This window comes from Lithobates pipiens, unplaced genomic scaffold (assembly GCF_037356315.1).
Source record: "Lithobates pipiens isolate NorthernLeopardFrog02 unplaced genomic scaffold, aLitPip1_a1.2 Scaffold_19, whole genome shotgun sequence".
NCBI lineage: Eukaryota > Metazoa > Chordata > Amphibia > Anura > Ranidae > Lithobates > Lithobates pipiens.
Genome location: NW_027507764.1, coordinates 461,298,514 through 461,321,818, shown reverse-complemented (window position 1 = coordinate 461,321,818; position 23,305 = coordinate 461,298,514). Strand labels below are relative to the sequence as shown.

Sequence of the window (23,305 nt, the reverse complement as noted above, 5' to 3'; positions counted from 1 at the left end):
TTACAACCACTTTAATTACTATTCTTGTGTTATCTTAGTTGGGAGTATATATGTTTTTTTTTTTTATTTTTTTTTTATTTTTTTTTATGCACTAGTTTGTCACTTCATACTAATCAGTCCTCGTCTACTCCCTCGTGCCTATCAGGATTCCAGATTAGGTCTGACCTATTCATATCCCATATACTACAGGAACATAGTTGCCGACCTTTTAAAATACTTTGCAGGAACATCTTGCTTCTGAGCTTTTATCAGGCTCTTTCTGTACAACTCGGGTATAGGGGAAAAGTAAAGAGAATATATTTGCTTAGTTAAAGCAGCGTTCTGCCTGGGGAAATTTTATTATTTTTTTTACAGAAATTACTACAGCTGCTGACTTTTAATATATATGGCTACTTACCTATCCAGGAAGCCTGCGATAAAGCAGATCTTCGGATCAACTCACGGGTTCTGCCGCCGCCATTCTTGGTAAGGGAACGAGGCAGTGAAGACTTTTGGCTTCACTCCTGGTTCCCTACTGAGCATGCACAAGTAGCGCTGTGCGTTCTGAATGGTCCCTGCTGTCTTCTGGGACCTGTGTCTCCCAGAAGACGGGGGGGGGGGGGGGGGACACACAGACATGGTGTAGTTTGCCGCAGAAAGTGTGGCAATCCTATACCTGGAAGTGGGAACAAATACCTGGAATTGACAGGTATCTGCTCTACCCTCTCCCCTGAAAGGTGCCAAATGTGACATGGGGGTGGGGGGGGCGGGATCCGATAAGCGGAAGTTACACTTCTTGGTGTAACTCCGCTTTAAATAATGAATTCTTTAGTGCCTGAGCAAACTACATGAGACTTTAGAGCTTGCCTCTATTAGCATGATCAGTGCATCACCCAAAGGTCACTCAAATGAGCTTGTAACTCCCCCACGCACCGATCACTGCTGACTGTCCAGGTATCGGGTGAAGCATCGGGAGCTTTTTCCCAAGTATAAATACTCAGACAAATGCTCGGTATCGGTGCCGATACCTATACTAGTATTGGTATCAGGACAACCCTAGAGGTTATATAAGTTAGTAAATAGATTATCCCTTCTACGTAGGTTTGAAGGTTATCTCCTTATTTTGCAGGAAAAAATAATGAGCATGTTTTAATATAATTGAAGATTAAAAATAAAAAAGTTTACCCTGATTTTCTCACTATCCTGCTGTAATCAACTTTATTAATCGCTATTTAACTGTTTTTCAATTTGTTGATCATTGGACGTTCTCTTGAACAGTGACCATACATCAGAGTATAGTTATAGCTGAATATCAGAACTTAAAGTGGTAGTAAAGTTTTCAATTGAAAGGGGGGAAAAAAAAAACTCCTTGCGAGGTCATATGGTAATGTGCTAGTATTCATCACAAACTAGCACATTAGGAGATACTTGCCTTAAAACTAAGCCCTCCAACAGCATAGTCATCACTTCAGAGTCTTCCTTCTGGGTTTGCAGGCTGCAGCCACTTGAATGGCCGAGCCACGATGCCGCCACTCCCGTGCATGCACGCTGGAGTCATGGTTTGTTGGCACAGAGCTCTGAAGAAATGGCACTGGTGTGCCATTCCTTTAGAGCAGGGCTCAACAAAACCCGGGCGCCAGGTCGCATTGGCGACTAGAAATAGCGACCTCGCGCCTGGGGCAGCACAGCTGGGGGTATCCTGTCTCTGTGGACCCCTCCAGCGTGATCGCGTCGGGCCGTTCCGCCGGCGGCCGAAAATTTAGGCCGCGGCTTGGAGGCCTTCTGCGGTCCTATGATTCCTTATGGAATCTGGCGCCCTCTTGTGGTCGCCATTGGTATGACAAACCAGCAATGCTAATGACTTTTATATTACCTGCCTCTTCTTCCCTTTATTTAGAACCCCCTAAACATTATATATATTTTTTATTCTAACACCCTAGAGAATAAAATGGTGGTTGTTGCAATACTGTCTGTCACACCGTATTTGTGCAGCGGACTTACAAGTGCACTTTTGTTGGGAAAAATAATTTAGTTAATAAAAAAATAAGACAACAGTAAAGTTAGCCCAATTATTTTTTATATTGTGAAAGATAATGTTACGCCGAGTAAATTGATACCCAACATGTCACGCTTCAAAATTGCACCCGCTCATGGAATGGCGACAAACTTTTACCCTTTAAAATCTCCATAGGCGATGTTTAAAAAAATTCTACAGGTTGCACGTTTTGAGTTACAGAGGAGGTCTGGGGCTAGAATTATTGCTCTCGCTCTACCGATCACGGCGCTACCTCCTATGTGTGGTTCGAACACCGATTTTATATGCGGACAGGGCGCGTTTAAAAATTATTATTTTTTCTGCTTATTTTAACTTTTTTTTTTTTCCACTGTTCTTTTAAAATAAATGTTGTCACTTTTATTCTTATTACAAGGAATGTAAAAATCCCTTGTAATAGAAAAAGCATGACAGGTCCTCTTAAATATGAGATCTGGGGTCAGAGAGACCTCGGATCTCATATTTACACTAAAATGCAATTGAAAAAAAAATTGTCATTTGAAAAAAAAAAAAATGTCCCTCTAAGAGCTATGGGCAATGACTTGGAGACGGGGGGGGGGGGGGGGGGGGGGCGGCGACGGCGCTGCTATCTTCCCCTCACTCGTCTCCATGTCAGGCCAGGGACAGGTCCGGATCGCCGTCACGGACCTGGCTCCTAACTTTTTAAGCTGGCTCCTAGATTCCAAGCAAATTTGTCAACCCCTGCTTTAAAGTGCATGCACTTGCTGATGCTCACTGCCATATCTCCTAAACCATGGCTGCTCATCCTGTGCCCTTCCAGCTACGGAACTACAAGTCTCATCATGCCTCTGCCCTTGAGCCATGCTTGTAACTCCCAGCATGGGACTTGTGCTGCAGCAGCTGACGGGTCACAGGTTGAGCACCCATGTCCTAAATGGTACATGTTGAGGAGATATTCATTTTACCTACTTACAGCTTAGTTGTATTATACCGTAAGTAGAGATGCACGATTCTGGCCAAAATGAGAATCGCAATATTTTTTTTTTTGCTTAGAATAAAAAAGATCACGATTCTCGCAACGTAAAATCTTTTACATTATACAAAAAAAAAAAAATTGTCTAACTTTACAGGTTTAGTGTTTTTTTTTTTTTTTTATTGCATTTGAGAGACCGCTGCTCAAATACAGTGTGACATAAAATATTGCAACAACCACCATTTTATTTTCGAAATTATATATATATATATGTGTGTGTGTGTGTGTATATACATACACACACACACACACACACACACACACACACACACACACACACACACACACAATCAGGGGTTGACAAATTTGCTTGGAATCTAGGAGCCAGCTAAAAAAGTTAGGAGCCGGGTCCGTGACGGCGATCTGGACCTGTCCCTGGCCTGACATGGAGACGAGTGAGGGGAAGATAGCCCCCAGCCCCCCACCTGTCTCCAAGTCATTGCCCATAGCTCTTAGAGGGACATTTTATTTGTTTTATTTTTTCAAATGACGATTTTTTTTTTAATTGCATTTTAGTGTAAATATGAGATGTGAGGTCTCTCTGACCCCAGATCTCATATATAAGAGGACCTGTCATGCTTTTTTCTATTACAAGGGATTTTTACATTCCTTGTAATAGGAATAAAAGTGACACACCATTTTTTTTTAAAGGAACAGTGAAAAAAAATAAAAATAAAAGTTAAAATAAGAAAAAAATAAAAATGTTTAAATGCGCTCTGTCCCGCCAAGCTTGCGTGCAGAAGCGAACGCATATATGAAAGCGGTGTTCAAACCACACATGTGAGGTATCGCTGCGATCGGTAGAGTAAGAGCAATAATTCTAGCCCCAGACCTTCTCTGTAACTCAAAACGTGCAACCTGTAGAATTTTTTAAACGTCACCTATGGAGATTTTAAAGGGTAAAAGTTTGTCGCCATTCCATGAGCGGGCGCAATTTTGAAGCATGACATGTTGGGTATCAATTTACTCGGCGTAACATTATCTTTCACAATATAAAAAAAAAATTGGGCTAACTTTACTGTTGTCTTATTTTTTTTTATTAAATAAATTATTTTTTCCCCCAAAAAAGTACGCTGTGCATATATGGTGTGACATACATTATTGCAACGACCACCATTTTACTCTCTAGGGTGTTAGAATAAAAAAAAAAAGTGTGTGTGTGTATATATGTATGTGTGTGTGTGTGTGTGTGTGTGTGTGTGTGTGTATATATATATATATATATATATATATATATATATATACACATACACACACTACCGTTCAAAAGTTTGGGGTCACCCAAACAATTTTGTGTTTTCCATGAAAAGTCACACTTATTCACCACCATACGTTGTGAAATGAATAGAAAATAGAGTCAAGACATTGACAAGGTTAGAAATAATGATTTGTATTTGAAACAACATTGTTTTTACATCAAACTTTGCTTTCGTCAAAGAATCCTCCTTTTGCAGCAATTACAGCATTGCACACCTTTTGGCATTCTAGCTGTTAATTTATTGAGGTAAGCTGGAGAAATTGCACCCCACGCTTCTAGAAGCAGCTCCCACAAGTTGGATTGGTTGGATGGTCACTTCTGGCGTACCATACGGTCAAGCTGCTCCCACAACAGCTCAATGGGGTTCAGATCTGGTGACTGTGCTGGCCACTCCATTACCGATAGAATACCAGCTGCCTGCTTCTGCTGTAAATAGTTCTTGCACAATTTGGAGGTGTGTTTAGGGTCATTGTCCTGTTGTAGGATGAAATTGGCTCCAATCAAGCGCTGTCCACTGGGTATGGCATGGCGTTGCAAAATGGAGTGATAGCCTTCCTTATTCAGAATCCCTTTTACCCTGTACAAAGCTCCCACCTTACCAGCACCAAAGCAACCCCAGACCATCACATTACCTCCACCATGCTTAACAGATGGCGTCAGGCATTCTTCCAGCATCTTTTCATTTGTTCTGCGTCTCACAAACGTTCTTCTTTGTGATCCAAACACCTCAAACTTGGATTCATCCGTCCACAACACTTTTTTCCAGTCTTCCTCTGTCCAATGTCTGTGTTCTTTTGCCCATCTTAATCTTTTTCTTTTATTGGCCAGTCTCAGATATGGCTTTTTCTTTGCCACTCTGCCCTGAAGCCCAAAATCCCGCAGCCGCCTCTTCACTGTAGATGTTGCGGGTACTATTTAATGAAGATGCCAGTTGGGGACCTGTGAGGCGTCTGTTTCTCAAACTAGAGACTCTAATGTGCTTATCTTCTTGCTTAGTTGTGCAACGCGGCCTCCCACTTCTTTTTCTACTCTGGTTAGAGCCTGTTTGTGCTGTCCTCTGAAGGGAGTAGTACACACCGTTGTAGGAAATCTTCAATTTCTTTGCAATTTCTCGCATGGAATAGCCTTCATTTCTAAGAACAAGAATAGACTGTCGAGTTTCAGATGAAAGTTCTCTTTTTCTGGCCATTTTGAGCGTTTAATTGACCCCACAAATGTGATGCTCCAGAAACTCAATCTGCTTACAGGAAGGTCAGTTTTGTAGCTTCTGGAAGGAGCTAGACTGTTTTTAGATGTGTGAACATGATTGCACAAGGGTTTGCTAATCATCAATTAGCCTTCTGAGCCAATGAGCAAACACATTGTACCATTAGAACACTGGAGTGATAGTTGCTGGAAATGGGCCTCTATACACCTATGTAGATATTGCACCAAAAACTAGACATTTGCAGTTAGAATAGTCATTTACCACATTAGCAATGTATAGAGTATATTTGTTTAAAGTTAGGACTAGTTTAAAGTTAGCTTCATTGAAAAGTACAGTGCTTTTCCTTCAAAAATAAGGACATTTCAATGTGACCCCAAACTTTTGAACGGTAGTGTATGTATGTGTGTGTGTGTGTGTGTGTGTATATATATATATATATATATATATATATATATATATATATATATATATATATATATATAATGTAATGTTTAGGTGTTCTAAGTAAATGGAAGGAGATCCATTAGCATTAATGGTTGTAATTCCAACGGCCACCACAAGAGGGCGCCAGATTCCAGAAGGAATAGCATCACAGAAGGCCTCAAAGCGCGGCCCGACGCAATCACGCTGGGGGGGTCCACGGAGACAGGATACCCCCAGCTGTGCTGCGCCAGTTGCTAATTCTAGTCGCCAATGCGACCTGGCGCCCGGGTTTTGTCGAGCCCTGATATATATATATTTGGGGGTTCCAAGTAATTTTCTAGCAAAACAAAAACTATTTTAACTTCAAACCAACAAATGTCAGAAAAAGGTTTTAAAGTGGTTGTAAACCCTTACAAACCACTTTGACCTACAGGTAAGCCTAGATTAAGGCTTACCTGTAGGTCCAAGCAATATCTCCTAAACCTATATTTTCAAGAATGGAGCTGCCGCGCGTGTCGACTCCCGTGCGCATGCGCGGGAGTGACGTCATCGCGGCTTCGCCGAATGACAGCGGCGGAGCTGCGAGACGCCACCAGCAAGATGAATGCGGCGGACTACAGGGGACAGCGGCCACTTCGCTGGCTCCTGTGTCAGGTAAGTGACACATAATAGGCTACTATGCAATGCATAGTAGTCCATTATGCTTTGCCTTTGCAGGGAATGAAAGAGGAAGTAAACCCATCAGGGTTTACTTCCTCTTTAAGTGGTCCAACTTTTCGCTTACACAGTCTATTCCATTGACACATTGTTACAATGTTTATACTTACAGTAAGTTTAACTAATAAAGAATGTTTTGATTCTTGGCAGACTGCCCAGTTTTTCTCTTCCTTTCTTTTGAGGGCTGTGGCTTCTGAAGAGCAGAGAGAATTCTTTGCATAGAACGAATTGTGAAACACTTTAGTGAAGATCGCGATTACGATTCTTGACAATTAATTGTGCAGCTCTAAGGCTGTATTCACACCTGAACGTAGGGGTTTCAAGTGGTTTTTTGCGTCGTTTTTTACCGCGATTCGCTGCGTTTTTTACCACCAATTTGCCGCGATTTTGTGCAGGGCAAAAGGTCACCAATGTTAAAAGAAGAACGCCCAAATCTGCTCAATTAGAGTGACAAAAAAGGGTCCGGAACTTGTTTGAGCTTCAGGCGTTCGGCTTCAGGCGACATGGAGTGGAGATGTGAACCATCTCCATTGAGAATAATAGAATTTTTCCCCTCCAGCGTTTTGTAGCTTCAGGCTTCAAGCTACAAAACGCTCAGGTGCGAATGGGGTCTCACAGTAAGCTTACTAGTTGGTAAAAATAGGTGGAAAGAGTTTAGTTGTATTGCATAATTAAGCCTCATACACTATTAACATGGAACACCTATTTGTGAGGGCAAACCCGCCCCTCGCACAAGCATACACTGTAGTACACCTGTGGGATTGAGGCCTTATATTGGTCCAGCATGGCATATTGTATGCACATCTCATACCTACTGGAGAAGCTGGAAATCGCTAGTCAGCGCTACTAAAGCGATAGCTGTGAGCGTTTTGTACAGAAAATTGCAAGTTCATCTTATTCAAATGGCTTTGGAACATAGATGCAGTTATGACCATTGAAATAAAATAATATGCAGTATTTACCTTTTTTATTTTTAATGTTTATGCCGACTTCCGGGCTCTCCTCCCGTGGGAGTAGGCGTGTTTATGGGCTTCGCAATGGTCCCTGGGAACTTTTTTAGCTATTTCCCAGGAATCAGTGGGGGACACAGTCATGCCGAAATCTCGTGAGATTTCGGAAGGAGGACGCCGGTCACGTGACGAGGGCATGTCCGAAATTGCCATTTTGAAAGTGGGCAGGCAGCTCTATCTGCCATTACCACTATAGCACAGGAGGCAAGAGGAAGGAAAACAAAGAGGACACTCAATGAGCATGTGCGAGATGGAGCGGTGGATGCTGGGAGCTCAGCGCCATCGCATCCAGGAAGTAAATGCCTGTGGGCTTCAAACGCCCACAGTGAAAATGGAAACCGCCGGACTGTTTTTTTAAAAGTTTTCCTTAGCAATGAAATCATCACGCCGTGAGTTAAAAAGACGCAGATCGTGACTGCAAAGACACCGTAGGAATCGCCCACCAGTGACACAGGTAAAAAAAAAAAAAAAAAAAAAAATGGCAGGGGAATCCCGCTTTAAGGCTTAATGTACATGGGATGTTTTTAAAACCTCTCCTGAACGATTTAATTTGACAGATAGTAACCCACGTTTAAAACGTCTGTTTTGCCGCGTTTAAATGCCGTGTTTTGAAAATAGCCAAAAGTGAAAAACGCCTGTAAACGAAATGCGGCTAAACGAGAGTTATGCGTTTAGCTGCGTCTGGCATTTGAAATGTTGGAAACTTCGGCATCTGAACACATTTTTTGCCTTCAAAGAAAAGCATCTAAACGCAACTGCCTAAAAACGACATTAAAGGAACCTCTGTACATGTACACATAAGATAACATTGGATGAGTTCAGGGGCAGTTGAAAAAAGCAGCTGTCCGTTTACCAGCAGTGTGTACATGAGGCCTAATAGTTTTGTTCGGGTTCTGTGTGTGCAGCTCTCCAGATGCACTTTGAACCTAGGGGGTTGCTCGTTCAGCACTGCCACAATTCAAATAATGCTTTGTATTTTTTTTTTTTTCGATAAATACACAATGATTTTTGGATGAGGTGGAGGAGTAGGGGCGGTGATGTCGCAATCTCCACCTTGTTCGGTCATTGTGAATGGCACTTGTAACATACTATGTAGTAGGAGCCTGATCATAATGCACATACCAAGATGTAAGATAAGAATTGCTTGCAGCCGGGGCTGGCTTTAAAGTGATTGTAGTAAAGGATTGTTTTTTTATTTTTATAACAAACATGTCATACTTGCCTCCACTGTGCAACTTGTTTTGCACAGGGTAGCCCCGAATATCCTCTTCTGGGGTCCCCCAGCAGCTCTCATGGCTTCTCCCCACATCAGATAACCCCCGAGGGGGTTACCTTGCGGGCGCGCTCCCGAGTCCAGCATTTGCGTCCAGACATGAATGCTGGACTCGGCCCTACCCCCCAGCTCCTGCGTCATTGGATTTGATTGACAGCAGTGGGAACCTATGGCTGCGCTGCTATGAATCTATCTGATCAAGAGCTGGGACCCTGTGGATAGAGGGACAGCGTGTCCCCGCCGAGGAGATGAAGGGGCTCAGGTAAGTAAAACGGGCTGGGGGACCAGTGACTGCCAGGTGTTTTTTCACCTTAATGTCTAGGATGCATTAAGGTGAAAAAACGCAAAGGTTTGCAACCCCTTTATAGTGATCCTGTTGCTTTTCCCTATATAGACAATAAACAGGTACACAATAAAATGGCTGTTTGTCAGGGGCTCTGAGTTGTATGATATTTTTTTGCAGTTGTATACAAAATAAGTGAAAAAGAAGCCTGCCTAGCAAGATTAGGGAGCATGTGAGCTGCATTGCGGCTGTGTTTTGGCTTTTGTTAGTACTAAGCCCATTATATCCGGCATTTGAGGACCACATAATGGCTTTGTGTCTGAAACATAACTGGTAGTTCATTTACTTTGTATACTTTGTATAGGAAGCCAACGGGCCCTAGCAGTTACTACTTATGGAGGTGATGCTGGCTAATTTTGGATGTAAGCTACTTTTTTCACTCTGCATCTTTTGGATTGTGAAAGGACATTATGACACTGGGGGAAATCCCATATAAATAGTACCTTTTGTGCAGAACCAAGTACCTGTACAGTTAGTATCATTTAGTGATTGGGCTGTGGTACTCTATGGCCGAATTTTCAAGTTGTGCTAGCAGTTCATGTATTGTGACACAGGTAGCTAAATTGCACACTTATTATCGACCTTCAAATCTTGCACTGTTGGTGGGATTTGAGAACATTTTTGTAAAACTCTGCTCAGTGGAAACCGCTAATCAGACTTTAGTCCCTACGTTCAAGGAGCTTACAATCTAAGGTCCCTAACTCGCGTTCATATATACATATTGGTGTCCGTTTATGAAGCAGTGATCAGTGGAGATCCAGAGGATCGCCGCTGATCACAGCCCATAAACAGTTTATAAACCAGAGATAATTAGGGGGAGAAGTGTTTGAACTTGTTCTCCCGCCAATTATCTCCGCACACTGAGAATCCACATTGAATGACACAGTAACGGCCAGTTTATGAAGCTGGGATCTCAGCGCTTCACTGGTGATCTGTGTCAGAATTCACACTCCCTGATTCACCAGCTCAGAGGTGGAGAACCGGGGAGTGAAGAGGGAATGTGGGGGGATCTGAGGAGGAAAGAGGAAGATAATTAACTTCCTTATGCCTCGTTCAGACCCCCCCAAGACAGTAACCATGTCCCCCTGTCATATTTATGTGTGTATGTATATGTGTGTATATGTGTATATATAATGTATATATGTGTGTGTGTATATACATGTATGTATAATGTCTGTGTATGTATACATGTATATATTATGTAGGGGGACTCTTTATTTCACTAACATTAATCACACCGTGTGTCAGTGTATTGAGCTGTGATTTATCACTGCTTAATAAATTGACATCTCTATGTATCGGTGAATTTCTAGTACTGTAATCTCGTAAAGTCTCACGAGATTCCAGTATTAGGGGCCGTTCTTCAGTGTTAGAAGCGTTTGTAGATCGCTTCACTCCTCCAAGGGTGAAGTGATCTACTCCGCTTCATAAAGTGGCATACAGAGGAGAAAGATCTCCTATGTGAATGCCGGAGAATGAAGCAGTGAATAGATTTCACTGCTTCATAAAAGGACACCATAATGGGGCCAATTTAGACAGGATCCAATTAACCTACCAGCATGTCTTTGGCGCGTGGTAAGAAACCGGAGCACCTGGAGGAAACCCAGTCATGTATGGGGAAAACATGCAAACTCCTGGCAGGTAGTGTTGTGTTTGGGATTCCAACCATGGCCCTCAAGTTGCATGAAAGTCAGACCAACGTAGCGCATTAACTACTTTTAAGTTGGGTATATATATTAATGGCTATCATTGGAAAACATGAGGAATGATGTCAAAAGTTGCATGACAAGTGGCACGAGTGTAAATGGAGCCCAAGTCTGTTTTTTGTCACTTGCATTACTTTGTTTGGGGGCATCTGAGTGATGTAGCGGTTGTGAGCACTGTACCATGATGTATGTAGCAATGTGTTGACAACATTTGCAACTTTTTTTTTATTTTTTTCCTTTAACCACTTAAGGACCGCCCATCCCATATATACTGCGACAGGGCGGCCATATTGCGTGAAACGACACACTGCGGGCATGCGCAGAGTGGGAGAGCCAATGCGCGATGTCCGCCGGCCACCTGCAATCACTTCACTTCACAGAGCAGCAGAATGGGGATCTGCCAATGTAAACAAAGCAGATCCCTGTTCTGACAGATGTACAATGAGATTGTCTGTCTGTTCCTAGTGATCAGGAACAATCATCTCTCTGTGTACACCAGTCAGTCCCCTTCCCCCACAGTTAGAAACACCTCCCTAGGACACACTTAACCCCTTCATTACACCCTCGTGTTAACCCCTTCCCTGCCAGTGTCATGTATACAGTGATCAGTGGATATGTTTAACGCTGTTCACTGTAATAATGTCACAGGTCCTAACAAAGTGTCAAAAGTGTTTAATCTGTGTTGCAGTATCACTAAAAATCACTGATCACTGCCGATACTAGTAAAAAAATAATAATAAAAGTGCCATAAATTCCCTATTTTGTAGACGCTATAACTCTTGAGCAAACCACTCAATATACACTTATTGCGTTTTTGGTAAAAATAAAAATAAAAAATATGTATAATACATATTGGTCTAAACTGATGAATACATGTGTTTTTTGTTTTTTTTTACATTTTTTTTTTTATTGGCTTTGTATTATGGCAAAAAGTAAAAAAAATATTTTTTTTTTTTTTTTTCTAAATTTGTCAGCCTTTTTTGTTTTTAGGCTGCATTCACACCTGAGCATAGCGCTTTCAAGCAGAAAATCGGGAGAATTTACTGCAATTTTGCAGCGTTTTTGGCGGCGATTTTGTGCAGGGCAAAAGGTTACCAATGTTAAAAGAAGCAAAAATGCCCAAATCTGCTCAATTCGAGCGACAAAAAAGGGTCTGGAACTTGTTTGAGCTTCAGACGTTCGGCTTCAGGCGACATGGAGTGGAGATGTGAACCATCTCCATTGAGAATAATAGATTTTTTCCCCTCCAGCGTTTTGTAGCTTCAGGCTTCAAGCTACAAAACGCTCAGGTGTGAATGGGGTCTAATAGCACAAAAAATAAAAACTGCAAAGTTGATCAAATACCACCAAAAGAAAGCTCTATTTCTGGGGGAAAAAAAAGGACCTCAATTTTATTTGGGTGCAATGTTGCACAACCACACAATTGTCAGTTAAAGTATCTAAAAAAATGGACTGGTCATTAAGGGGTAAATCCTTCCGGGGCTGAAGTGGTTAAAGGGTAACTCCACTTTCGTTGGGGGAGAAAAAGTATAGCATATGCAATTGCAGCACAATTCATATTGTAATTGAATGTTATTAAAAATGACCTTTTCTTTTCAATCTGCAGCCAATGTAATTTTCTGTAAATGCAGTATGGCTACCTGGAGGTGTTCTGTACACAGAATGCTCACCAGAAACATAATTTCCTACTTGTGTGATTGGCTCACTGATTTTCCCAGAAGTCTGCACTAAGATTGTAGTCAGATTTTAAGCATCCCCTGCAACAAAAATTTAATTTTTGGCAAGATAGGAATAGAAATGCAATAGGAAATTGGGTCTAAAGGGATGCAGACCCTCCAACTTTTCTCATTAGTGCCCTGCAGGTGCTGCAGCTAATTGTAAATCCACCCCCCCTTCTCTGCAATATTTGTAACTTTTTTTTGGGGGGGGGGTGGGGGGCGGGCACCTAGTGTTGACAGGTACTTAATCCCACTTGGATCGCCTAGGCAATCTGAGTGGAAGTGATTCTGGGAAACATCACAGGTCCTAGCAAGTGGCTGGACCATTTAGAGGGCGCAGTGCAGCTCGCGCATGTGCAGTGGGAAGCCTGCTGTGATGCCACAAGGAGTCATAGATGGCTTCTCACAGTTAACGTGCCAGGAGCCCGAAGACCGGCAAAGAACTGGCCTGGTGACGATGGCACCTGGACAGATGAGTGTAGTTTTATACAGTTTTTGTAGCTGTTGACTTAATATTTGCAGAACTGACTAAAGCTCCTCATTAAAGCAGAACTCCAGCCAAGAAACAAGATAGCCCATTAAAAAATAATACAGAAAAGCACCTTTTGTTGCAATATTTACTTGCTGTAAATCTGATCTCTCCCCCAGAGTGCAATATCCTGCAACTGGATATATGAGGAGCAACTGACACTGGTGTTAGGCTACCAGCACTGTGCAATTGTATAGCTCTCTGATTGGCTAGGAGTGTTGATTCTTCTTTGAGTGTTTATTGCAGTGCAGCAGATTACAGAAATTGAATTATTTTAATTATTTTGGACGTGTGTTAGTTGTGTTAAAAATGTATTTATATTTTGGATGCACTTCTAGATTATTTTCTAACTCTACATTGTGTTTTTTTTTTTAGCATAAATTAAGAGAGCCTAATTTTTAACTTTGTCCCAACCTTTAGCTATTCTTTTGCGTATGGCATAAAAGAAACTCTTGAGAACAATGAGCGGAGAGCCGGATGCGCTGGCAGTTGTTAATCAGCTGCGGGACTTGGCTTCAGATCCATTAAACCGGCGAGCCATTGTACAGGATCAAGGATGTCTCCCAGGCCTCATCTTATTCCTTGACCATCCCAATCCTCAAGTGGTTTACTCTGCTCTTCTGGTAAGTGCATTTAGATTCGTTTTTGCAAACTTCATCTCCAATTTAAAAAAAATTTATGGAATTAGAATTATAAAATTTGTGCTTTTCATTGTATTTCTAAGTAGTAATAGTCTGTCAATTCAGCAATGGTAGCCACTGCTTTTCCTATATTTCTACATCTCTAGATTAACTACTGACTCTCATGGAAGACAGATGCCTTTGCCACATCCAGTTGCCCCCAGTGCTTTAAAAATTGTGTGACATACAGGGCTTTTTTTTTTTTTTTTCTAAAGCTAGAAAGTGCAAAATTAGTCACACTTCTGCAGAGAAACCAATCAGTTTCTAACCTCAGCTTGTTTAAGCGTTTGGCAATAAAACCTGGAAGCTGATTGGGTTCTATGCAGAAGTGTGACAGTTTTTACACTCTTTAGCTTTAGTAAGTAAATCCCAATGGCAGCATTTCATATGTAAGAAAAGTGGTTAGGATGACCGAGGCTCCAACTTTTTACAATCTAATCAAAACTTGCAAACAAAAGGTAATAACACTTTTATTGTCCAAAGGCAGATGAGGTTTGGATGGGTCAGGTCTTTGTATTATCCATCTCTGCCGTCACTGCAAAGCCTCTGCAGTTTTATTTGTCTATGTAAAAATACAGTTTATACATATATTACTAGATATAATTAGATGGATTCGCTGAAAATATCCAGTTTTCCAAGGTTACTTCCCCGTGGTAGGTGGCCCTATAAAAAAGAAAAGCCAAATTGTGCAGAAAATCTCACTAATGGATCTTGGAAGTTTGTACCTATTTACTGTAAGCATTTTTGATCTAAATGATTTTTAGTGGGAATTGCTGCACTATTTGGCTTTTTTTTTTTTTTTTTTTTTCTAAATGTCCTAATGCTACCTACCATGGGGAAGTAATCTGCCTGGAATACTGGATAGTTTGAGCGAAACCAACATGCATTACTCATAGGCTGTATTCACACTAGAACAGACAGCTGCCAGAGCACTTTACTTCTCCGACAGCTGTCCATTCCCAACTGTAAATCAAGATAAAGTGCAGAAAAATTGATTTAAAATTGACTTGTAGGATGTGGCACTGCTCTATCACTAGGACTCCCACAGTGCCATCCTGTGATTGAGCCTTGGTAAACTTTTTCATACATTCCCAACTGTAGTGTGGTGCTCAATTCGGCACATCACATGAAGCTTTTATTTGAAGTGTACAAAAGTACACTTTATTAATGTCACTGTACAGCAGCTTGATGCGCTCTGTTGCTGTACAGTGCCAAGCGATTCTGTAGTGTGCGCTGCGATAAAATGCAGCATGTTTGCTCCGGGCTGCATTACTGCATCAATTGTTTTCTGTGCGTCCCGGTGGTGACTGGAGTTTTACAATGCGCTAAAATGCCTGTCACCACACTATGTATATATATATATATATATATATATATATATGTGTGTGTGTGTGTGTGTGTGTGTGTGTGTGTGTGTGTGTGTGTGTGTGTATATATATATATATATATATATATATATATATATATATATATATATATATATATATATATATATATATATATATATATATATATATATATATATATATATATATATTAATGTGTCGTGTTTTTTTTTTTTTTTTTTTTTGAAAAATTTGCTTTGAATTTAGAAGCCAGTTAAAAAAGTTGAGCCAGTTTTTTCTTTTTTTTTTTTTTCTTTTTTTGTGGTATGGATTGTCAGCTCCTGGGGTAAGGCCACTCATTTTCACCCCCTATCCCTAACTCACAATGGAGCACCCAGTCAATAACTCCATTGAAACGCTGTTACATCAGGGTTATGGGCTGACCAGAAAGAGTAAGGCTGGCAACAGATGGAACTGCCAGATGGCACCGGCAGGTGGCACTGGTTTGGAAGTGGCAGGTGGCCCTGGTTGACGGTGGCACTAGTTGTCACTGGCAGATGGCACTGATTGGTGGTGGCACTAGTTGGCACTGGCATGGCAGGTGGCACTGGTTGCCACTGGCAGGCACGTGGAACTGCCAGATGGCATTGGCAGGTGACACTGGTTGGCATTGGCAGGTGACACTGGTTTGGAAGTGGCAGGTGGCCCTGGTTGGCGGTGGCACTAGTTGGCACTGATTGGCGGTTGCATTGGCAGGTGGCACTGGTTGGCGGTGGCACTGGTTGGCGGTGGCAGGTGGCACTCGGCGGTGGCAGGTGGCTGCTGGTGGTATTGATTGGCGGTGGCACTGGTTGGCACTAGCAGGTGGCACTGATTGGTGGTGGCAGGTGGCACTGGTTGGCGCTGGCAGGTGGCAATGGCAGGTTTCACACGGAGCACTCTGTTACTGAAATGTAACAGAGGAGCTGTCAGAATTGAGGTTAATGTCGGAATGGGCGGTATCCAGCCAGGGTGTGAAACTGACAAGTAACAGAGAGGCGGATATGTCAGATTTGAGCTTGATGTCGGGGTGGGCGGGACCCGGTCGGGGTGGGTGGGGCCCGGCCGGGTGGGCGGGACTAAGCAGCTATCAAGCACCAGCCAACGATTGAGCTGCTTAAGAAAAGGGGTGGGGGCACATACACGTAGCGGCCCGCCCAGATCCCATTGGCTAGTGTTTGATAGCTGCTGGGTCCCGCCCACCCCGACATCAAGCTGAAATCTGACAGATCCTCCTCTCCGTTGCTTGTCAGTTTCACACACTTAGTGCGGCGCCGCTGAGTGTGGAGGAGGAAGGAGGACGGCAGTCAGTGTTAATGTTCTGCATGTCTGGGGCGTCAATAGTGAGTGGGCTGGTGGCAGCTTAGGCGCCAGGTTGCGATTTCTGGTCACATTGGCGACCTGGCGCCTGGGGTTTGTCGAGCCCTGTGTGTGTGTGTGTGTGTGTGTGTGTGTGTGTGTGTGTGTGTATATATGTGATTCTGCATTTCTGGGTAGGAGGCACGCACGAGCCTGCCCGACTGTGCTTTTGATTCGTGTCGCTCAGTGATTCACCGACATCACCAGGCGATCGGCTTTTAGCTTCCCCAAACAGCTATGTTCAGTGACAGGGGATCTCATTGTTTTTTTCATTCCCTGCTAATAAGGGAATGAAAACAACCAGATAGATCCCCAGTAAAAACAGGACACAGTACATGCACAAATGCTTATCTCAGCACTGATCACTGTAATAATGTCACTGGTGACATTAGCGTCAGTTAATGTCTGGTCACGGTCCTGTTATAAGTCAATCGTCGTCATTACTAGTATACCTCCTTTTTTTATTTATTTATTTTTTTTCTTCTGTTATATTCCATAGTTTATTGAAGTTGTAACTTTCATACAAACCATTTAAAATACACTTTATTGGGATTTTTTTTTTTTTTTTAACCAAAGACATGTAGCAGAATGCATGTTGACCAAATGAAGGGAGTAAAACCTTCAGGCGCTGAAGTAAGAATCGGGCTTTTTTTATTTATTTCTTTTTTGTTAATCCTAATCAATGGTGCTGTCCAGGTGGTTTTAGAGTAGAGTTGGAAAATAGGGCAGAACATTAATATACCAAAAACACAGCTGCTATTATGTGGAATGTGGTGGGGAGAGCATGGGATATTTTTATTTGATTCATCATGTGTGACAAAGTGCAAGATTGTCCACAATCAATCCAGCATTTATTTAATTTATTTAGATAATTCTGTCCAAATGTGTGCACCCCTTTTCTCAATGCAACAGCTCTGCCTCTAATAGACCCTGGTTCTATTTCATATCAGGTACTCTGTAGAAGGTACTGGGAACTTGCCTACTATTGGTGGTGGGACAGATGAGTAGCTACTACCGCACTTTCACTGTCATGACACGTTTGGAAATCTTATTAAAAAATCCAAGCTCTTCCTTGTCTTGAACCATCCCTCCACTTTATTAATACATAGTTTGTAGCTCTGCCTTTTGGTCTTGCTACTGCACCTCGAGTGTTTACAAAGGTCCTGGCCCCTCCTCTAGCCAGGTTAAGGGCCCAAGGTATAACGATTATAGCGTACCTAGAAAATCTACTCTTGATAGACCAGTTGGTAGCCCGCTTAGACCAAAGTATTATCACCACAGTCAACTACCTGGAATACCTAGGTTGGATTCTCAACCTAGAGAAATCCTCCTTAAAACCATCAAGGAGTTTAGAATACTTGGGTCTGATCATAGCTACAGCCCAGAAAAGGGTATTCTTGCCCCAGGCAAAGATCAGCGCCATAAAGGAACTGATTCAGATGGTCAAGGCAAAGAAGAATCCTTCCATTCGGCTTTGCATGAGGTTGTTGGGAAAGATGGTGGCTTCATTCGAGGCTGTTCCTTATACTCGGTTTCATTCGAGGCTGCTGCAAAACAGTATCCTTTCAGCTTGAAACAAGAAGGTCCAAGCGCTAGATTTCCCTATGCTTCTGCCTCTAAGGGTGAGCCGGAGCCTCAGTTGGTGGTCAAGAATCTGCAGAAGGCAGAATCCTTCCTACCAGTTACCTGGAAAGTGGTAACAGATGCCAGCCTTTCAGGTTGGGGAGCAGTCTTGGAAGAGGCGACTGTCCAAGGGATATGGCCCAGATCAGAAATGACCTTGCCCATCTACATTCTAGAAATTTGGGCAGCACGCTTGGCCCTGAGGGCCTGGACACTCAGGTTAAGGAATTATCCTGTCAGGATCCAATCTGACAATGCCATAGCTGTGGCCTATATCAATCACCAAGGGGGCACGAGAAGTCGCGTGGCCCAGAGAGAGGTGAATCATATGTTAACTTGGGCAGAAAACAATGTACCCTGTATATCAGCAATCTTCATTCCAGGAATATAAAATTGACAGGCAGACCGCATGAGTCGCCAGCAGTTGTTCCCGGGAGAATGGGCTCTTCACCCCGATGTCTTCCTGGCAATATGCCGGAGATGGGGGATCCTGGACGTAGATCTATTTTGTGTCCAGGTTCAACAAAAAGATCGACAACTTCGTGTCAAGAACAAGGGATCTACTAGCATGCAGACCAGATGCCTTGGTGTTCCTGTGTAATCGGTTCTGACTGATTTATGCATTCCCTCCTATTCTGCTTCTGTGATTTCTTTGCAGGGCCAACAGGAAGGTAAGTCGGTGATTCTTGTGGCCCAGAAGATCCTGGTATGCAGAGATCATAAGAATGGTGGTAGGGAAACTATGGACCCTACCACCACATCCAGACCTTCTCTCACAAGGTCCAGTGTTCCATCCTACCTTACAAATGCTAAATTTAATGGTTTGGCTATTGAGACCCACATTCTGAAGAAGCGTGGGCTATCAGGTTCTGTGGCATCTACCTTGATTAATGAAAGGAAACCAGCCTCCAGAGTCATATATTATAGAGTCTGGAAGACATGTCTCCTGGTGTGAATCCAGGGGTTGGCACCCCAGGAAGTATTTCATAGGTAGTATCCTTGGCTCTGCAGATGGGGTTAGAGATAAAGCTGGCCTTGAGTACTATCTATCAAAGGCCAGGTCTCTGCCTTATCGGTATTGTATTAATGACCCCTTGCTTCACATTCTTTTGGTTCATGGTTTTATTCAGGGGGTAACGCAGCGTAATCCTCTGGTTAGGTCACCCCTGAACCCTGGGGACTTGAATTTAGTTCTGTTGGCGTTGCAGAAACAGCCTTTTGAGCCGATATGGCATATTTCCCTTGGTCCTTTTGACAAGGAAACAAATTTTATCTGCCAGCCATATCTTCTGCAAGAAGGGTATCGGAGTTGGCTGCTCTTTCTTGTAAGGAGCCATATTTAATTATTCACAGGGATAAGAGGTAGTATTGCGTCCTCATCCTAATTTTCTCCCGAAGGTAGTGTCAGGTTTTCATTTAAACTAGGATATTATTTTGCCTTCATTCTTTCCAGAACCCTGTTCTACAGAAGAGAAATCGCTACATTCTTTGGATGTGGTGAGAGCAGTCAAAGTCTATGAAGGCGACAAAAAATTTGATGTTTTGTTTGTGTTCCCTAAAAGTCCTAAAAGAGGACATGCAGCATCAAAATCTACTATTTCTAAATGGATTTGGCAAGTAATTGTTCAAGCTTATGGTTTGAAGAGGAAGATTCCACCTGCTCAATTCAAAGCGCACTCGACTAGGGCTGTTAGCGCTTCGTAGGCAGTGCATCACCAAGCCTCAAATCTGCATGGCTCAAACCTGCAAGGCCGCAGCTTAGTTTTCAGTCCATACATTTGCCAGATTCTGTCAGGTCGCTTTAAAAAGGTGTGGGTGTAGTCTGCTGCAGGCAGCAGTATAAGTGCTCTAGTCTCATAGTGCCCTACTTTATTTTTTATTTTTTTTCCCTCATTCCCCCTCAGTTGGCATTGCTCTGGGACATCCCCCATACTAACTACTGTGGCTCTGCGTTCCGTGATGTAGGATAAAGAAAATAGGATTTTAATAACAGCTTACCTGTAAAATCATTTTCTTGGAGTACATCACTGGACACAGAGGTCCCTCCCCTCTTCTAATACACATATATGGCTTTGCTACAAAAAATGAGTTACTCCCAGTAGTGGGAGGTGTTCTATAGGGAGTGGACTTCTTGTCTTAGGGTGTGCCAGTGTCTATCACCTGAAGGTGGCCTATAACCCACATAGTAACTACTATGGCACTGTGTCCCGTGATGTACTCCAAGAAAAGGATTTTACAGGTAAGTTGTTATAAAAATCCTTTTTTTTTTTTTTTGGTTTTTGGACAGAGTGGAGAGGGATTAGAATGCTTGTCAATTTTTATTGCTTTCTGTGTCCCAGATATTCACCCTCCTGTATTTGTCCTTTTTCCCAATATGAGTGAAAGTTAAAAGAAACCCCAAATGTTGTGTTGTCCCCAGAGAAGTAATAGGGGGGATATTTTTCAATGGGCAAACTAGTTTTGGTAACCTAGGGATCCCCAGGGAATACCCTTAATTTGCAGTGATTTTCTTTCACTTCCTATCTGGCTATGGGACAGAAAGTGAAGGTAAATCTTCCCAATGGGACACAGATAGCAAAAAAATAAACTTACAGGGGTTATAACCCTCCATTACTCTATTAAAAATGGGAGAAAAAAAAAGTTTTGCCTACTTTAAGCACCCACACTGCTTAACACTGCCTTGTGTATATGACTTGGGTGTTTTTACTTTCAATGTACTCTGGTGGTGCTAAATCTACGTACATGCTGCGCATTTTGTATGAAGTTTTTTATTTTTTATTTTCTTTCTTTCTTTCTTTTTTAAGGCTCTCCGATATTTAGCAGAATGCCGTGCCAACCGAGAGAAAATGAGGTGCGAGCTGGGAATGATGCTGAGCTTGCAAAATGTCGTCCAAAAGTAAGTTGGAAGCCACAGGTTATATTCCGCAATATAAAATGCTGAAATATTTTGCAGTTCTTGTGCATTGTCAAGCAATATTTAAGGTAATCTTTGTCCAAATCCTTATTGAAAATAAAACTCCCTTTGACTTTAACCACTAGCCGCTCTTAGGGCCGGTTCACACGATTGCGATGGCAGACATCACATGCAATGCGTAGCACACTGCTGTTCACAAACTTGATCAAAAAATATTTAAAGAGTAGTGTAAAATAAAAGCTTAAAGTGCTCCCTGCTTCCCCGTGCTCACGTGCAAAGGCGACCATTATGTATGCACTGCACGCATTTGTTAATGATCATCGCACCACAAATGGGAGGTATTGCCACGAATGTCGTGAGAACAATAGTTCCAGTACCCTTCCTGTTTAACACTAAACGGGTAATCTGTAAGGGTGTTCAAAGCATTGTCCTATGGAGATTTTTAAGTACCATAGTTTATCGCCATTCCACGGGCATGCACAATTTTAAAGCATGACCTGTTGGGTTCAGCATAACATCTTTTAAAATTTAGCAAACCATTTGATAATATACTGTGCTTTAATGCATTAAAATCCATTAAAGTGTATTGTTTCCAAAGAATTAGTGTTTAAAAAAACAAACAAAAAAAAAACGCTGTGCAAATATTATGTGACATAAAAAAAATTGCAACAACCACCATTTTCTTTCTCTAGGCCCTCTGCTTAAAAAAAAAAAAGTTTGGGCCTCTAATGGTTAAATAGTTTGTGCCTGGCTGGCCCTAATCAACGATTTTCTTTACTAATGGTTGCACTTGCTGTCAGCTATATACACTGTATGTAGAATTGACTGTATTCTGTATATATTGCTGTTTGGGCAGATGTTTGGGGCGTTCCTGTCTGCTGCTGGAACAAAATGTAGTCTGATTGAGGGCTGTTCAACCAGTTACAGGAAGCCTTATATTTTTATCAATGAATATGATGCTTCCTCTTATTGGCTGAGGTGGAGATGAGGGCAAGTAAAGTCACAAGCTTCTCCTCAGCCAATCAGAGGATTCCTTTATTCATTGATAAAATACAAGCCTTCTTGTGGCTGGCTGAGTAGCAGTCAGCCCAACTTAATTTTTTATTTATTTTTTCTTAAGCATTGCAGACAGAGCGCTGTATACTGTATGTAGCTGATTACATTGCTGACAGCAGGCTCACCTATTGGTAAAGGAAATTGTTCATTTCTAAAGTCAAAGTAAAGATGAACTTAGGCTTTAAAGGCCAAGTTCACCTTTTGGGCTCAAAAAAAAAAAAAAAAACATTTTTGCAGTTCAGGTGCTCGAACGTGTAACATTTTCCAAAGGTGAACTTATTCTTTAAACTATTTGTTACAGTGTTGAGAGGAGGCTTTATTGTTTGGTAATCTTCGCTGCAGTGCTTTCCTTAGACCACTAGATGGAATGGAAACTACGTACAACATACTACCAAGAAAAGTATCTATCCTTTCAATCTTTTTCTAGAAAAGAAGGTTCCTTAAAAACTAGTGCTATATAGTTAATTGTGTTTTTGTATTGATTAGTTTAGCCTGGAGTTTCTCATCCTTCTTTTTAGTTTTGAACCCTTGCAAAAAGTTAGAGAGCTCCTCAAATAAAGTTCACAGCTACAGCTCATAGAACATTGGTGTGATTAGCGAGCTGTTGATATAACAATTATTTTTACAAATGGCATTAAATTAGGGAATCAATATTAAACATACCTATTTCATGTGAAACTTGTACTGGCTTTTTCTGCATTGATGCTCTACACTGTGATGGTGATTGGGAACAATGTTGCTGGCTGCACTGGTCTAGTGATAGTGGGACTTGTTTAGCGGTTATCGGGAACACTGCTGCTGACTTACACTGGTCTGGTGACACTGGGGCTGGTATGCCGACAATTATACGCTGCTGCCGGCTTACACTGGTCTGGTGACGCTGCGACTGGAGTGGCGGCGGTGATTAGGGATAGTGACTGGCAGTACTGGTCTGGTGACGCTGTACTACTATGGTGGTGACGAGAGGCAATGGCTGGCAGCTCTGGCTTACAGTGATAGTGGAGCAGCCAGCCATTGTGCATGATCGCTGTCACAGAAGTACGATGTTATCACAGTGACACTGCAGTTGCTCTAAAAAAAATGTTTTTTTTTTTTTTTT

General features: G+C 42.1%; 1 protein-coding gene across 3 annotated transcripts in view; it reads left to right on the top strand.

Moving 5' to 3' along the window:
* Positions 1-23,305, top strand: part of ARMC1 (armadillo repeat containing 1) — a 62,689-nt gene that overhangs the window by 5,754 nt on the left and 33,630 nt on the right. For all 3 annotated transcript variants that reach the window (XM_077492789.1, XM_077492790.1, XM_077492788.1), the window contains exons 2-3: positions 13,631-13,833; positions 21,041-21,132. In XM_077492789.1, the coding sequence (XP_077348915.1) occupies positions 13,672-13,833; positions 21,041-21,132 (254 nt within the window). In that variant the 5' untranslated portion in view covers positions 13,631-13,671. The remainder of the gene's footprint in view (positions 1-13,630; positions 13,834-21,040; positions 21,133-23,305) is intronic.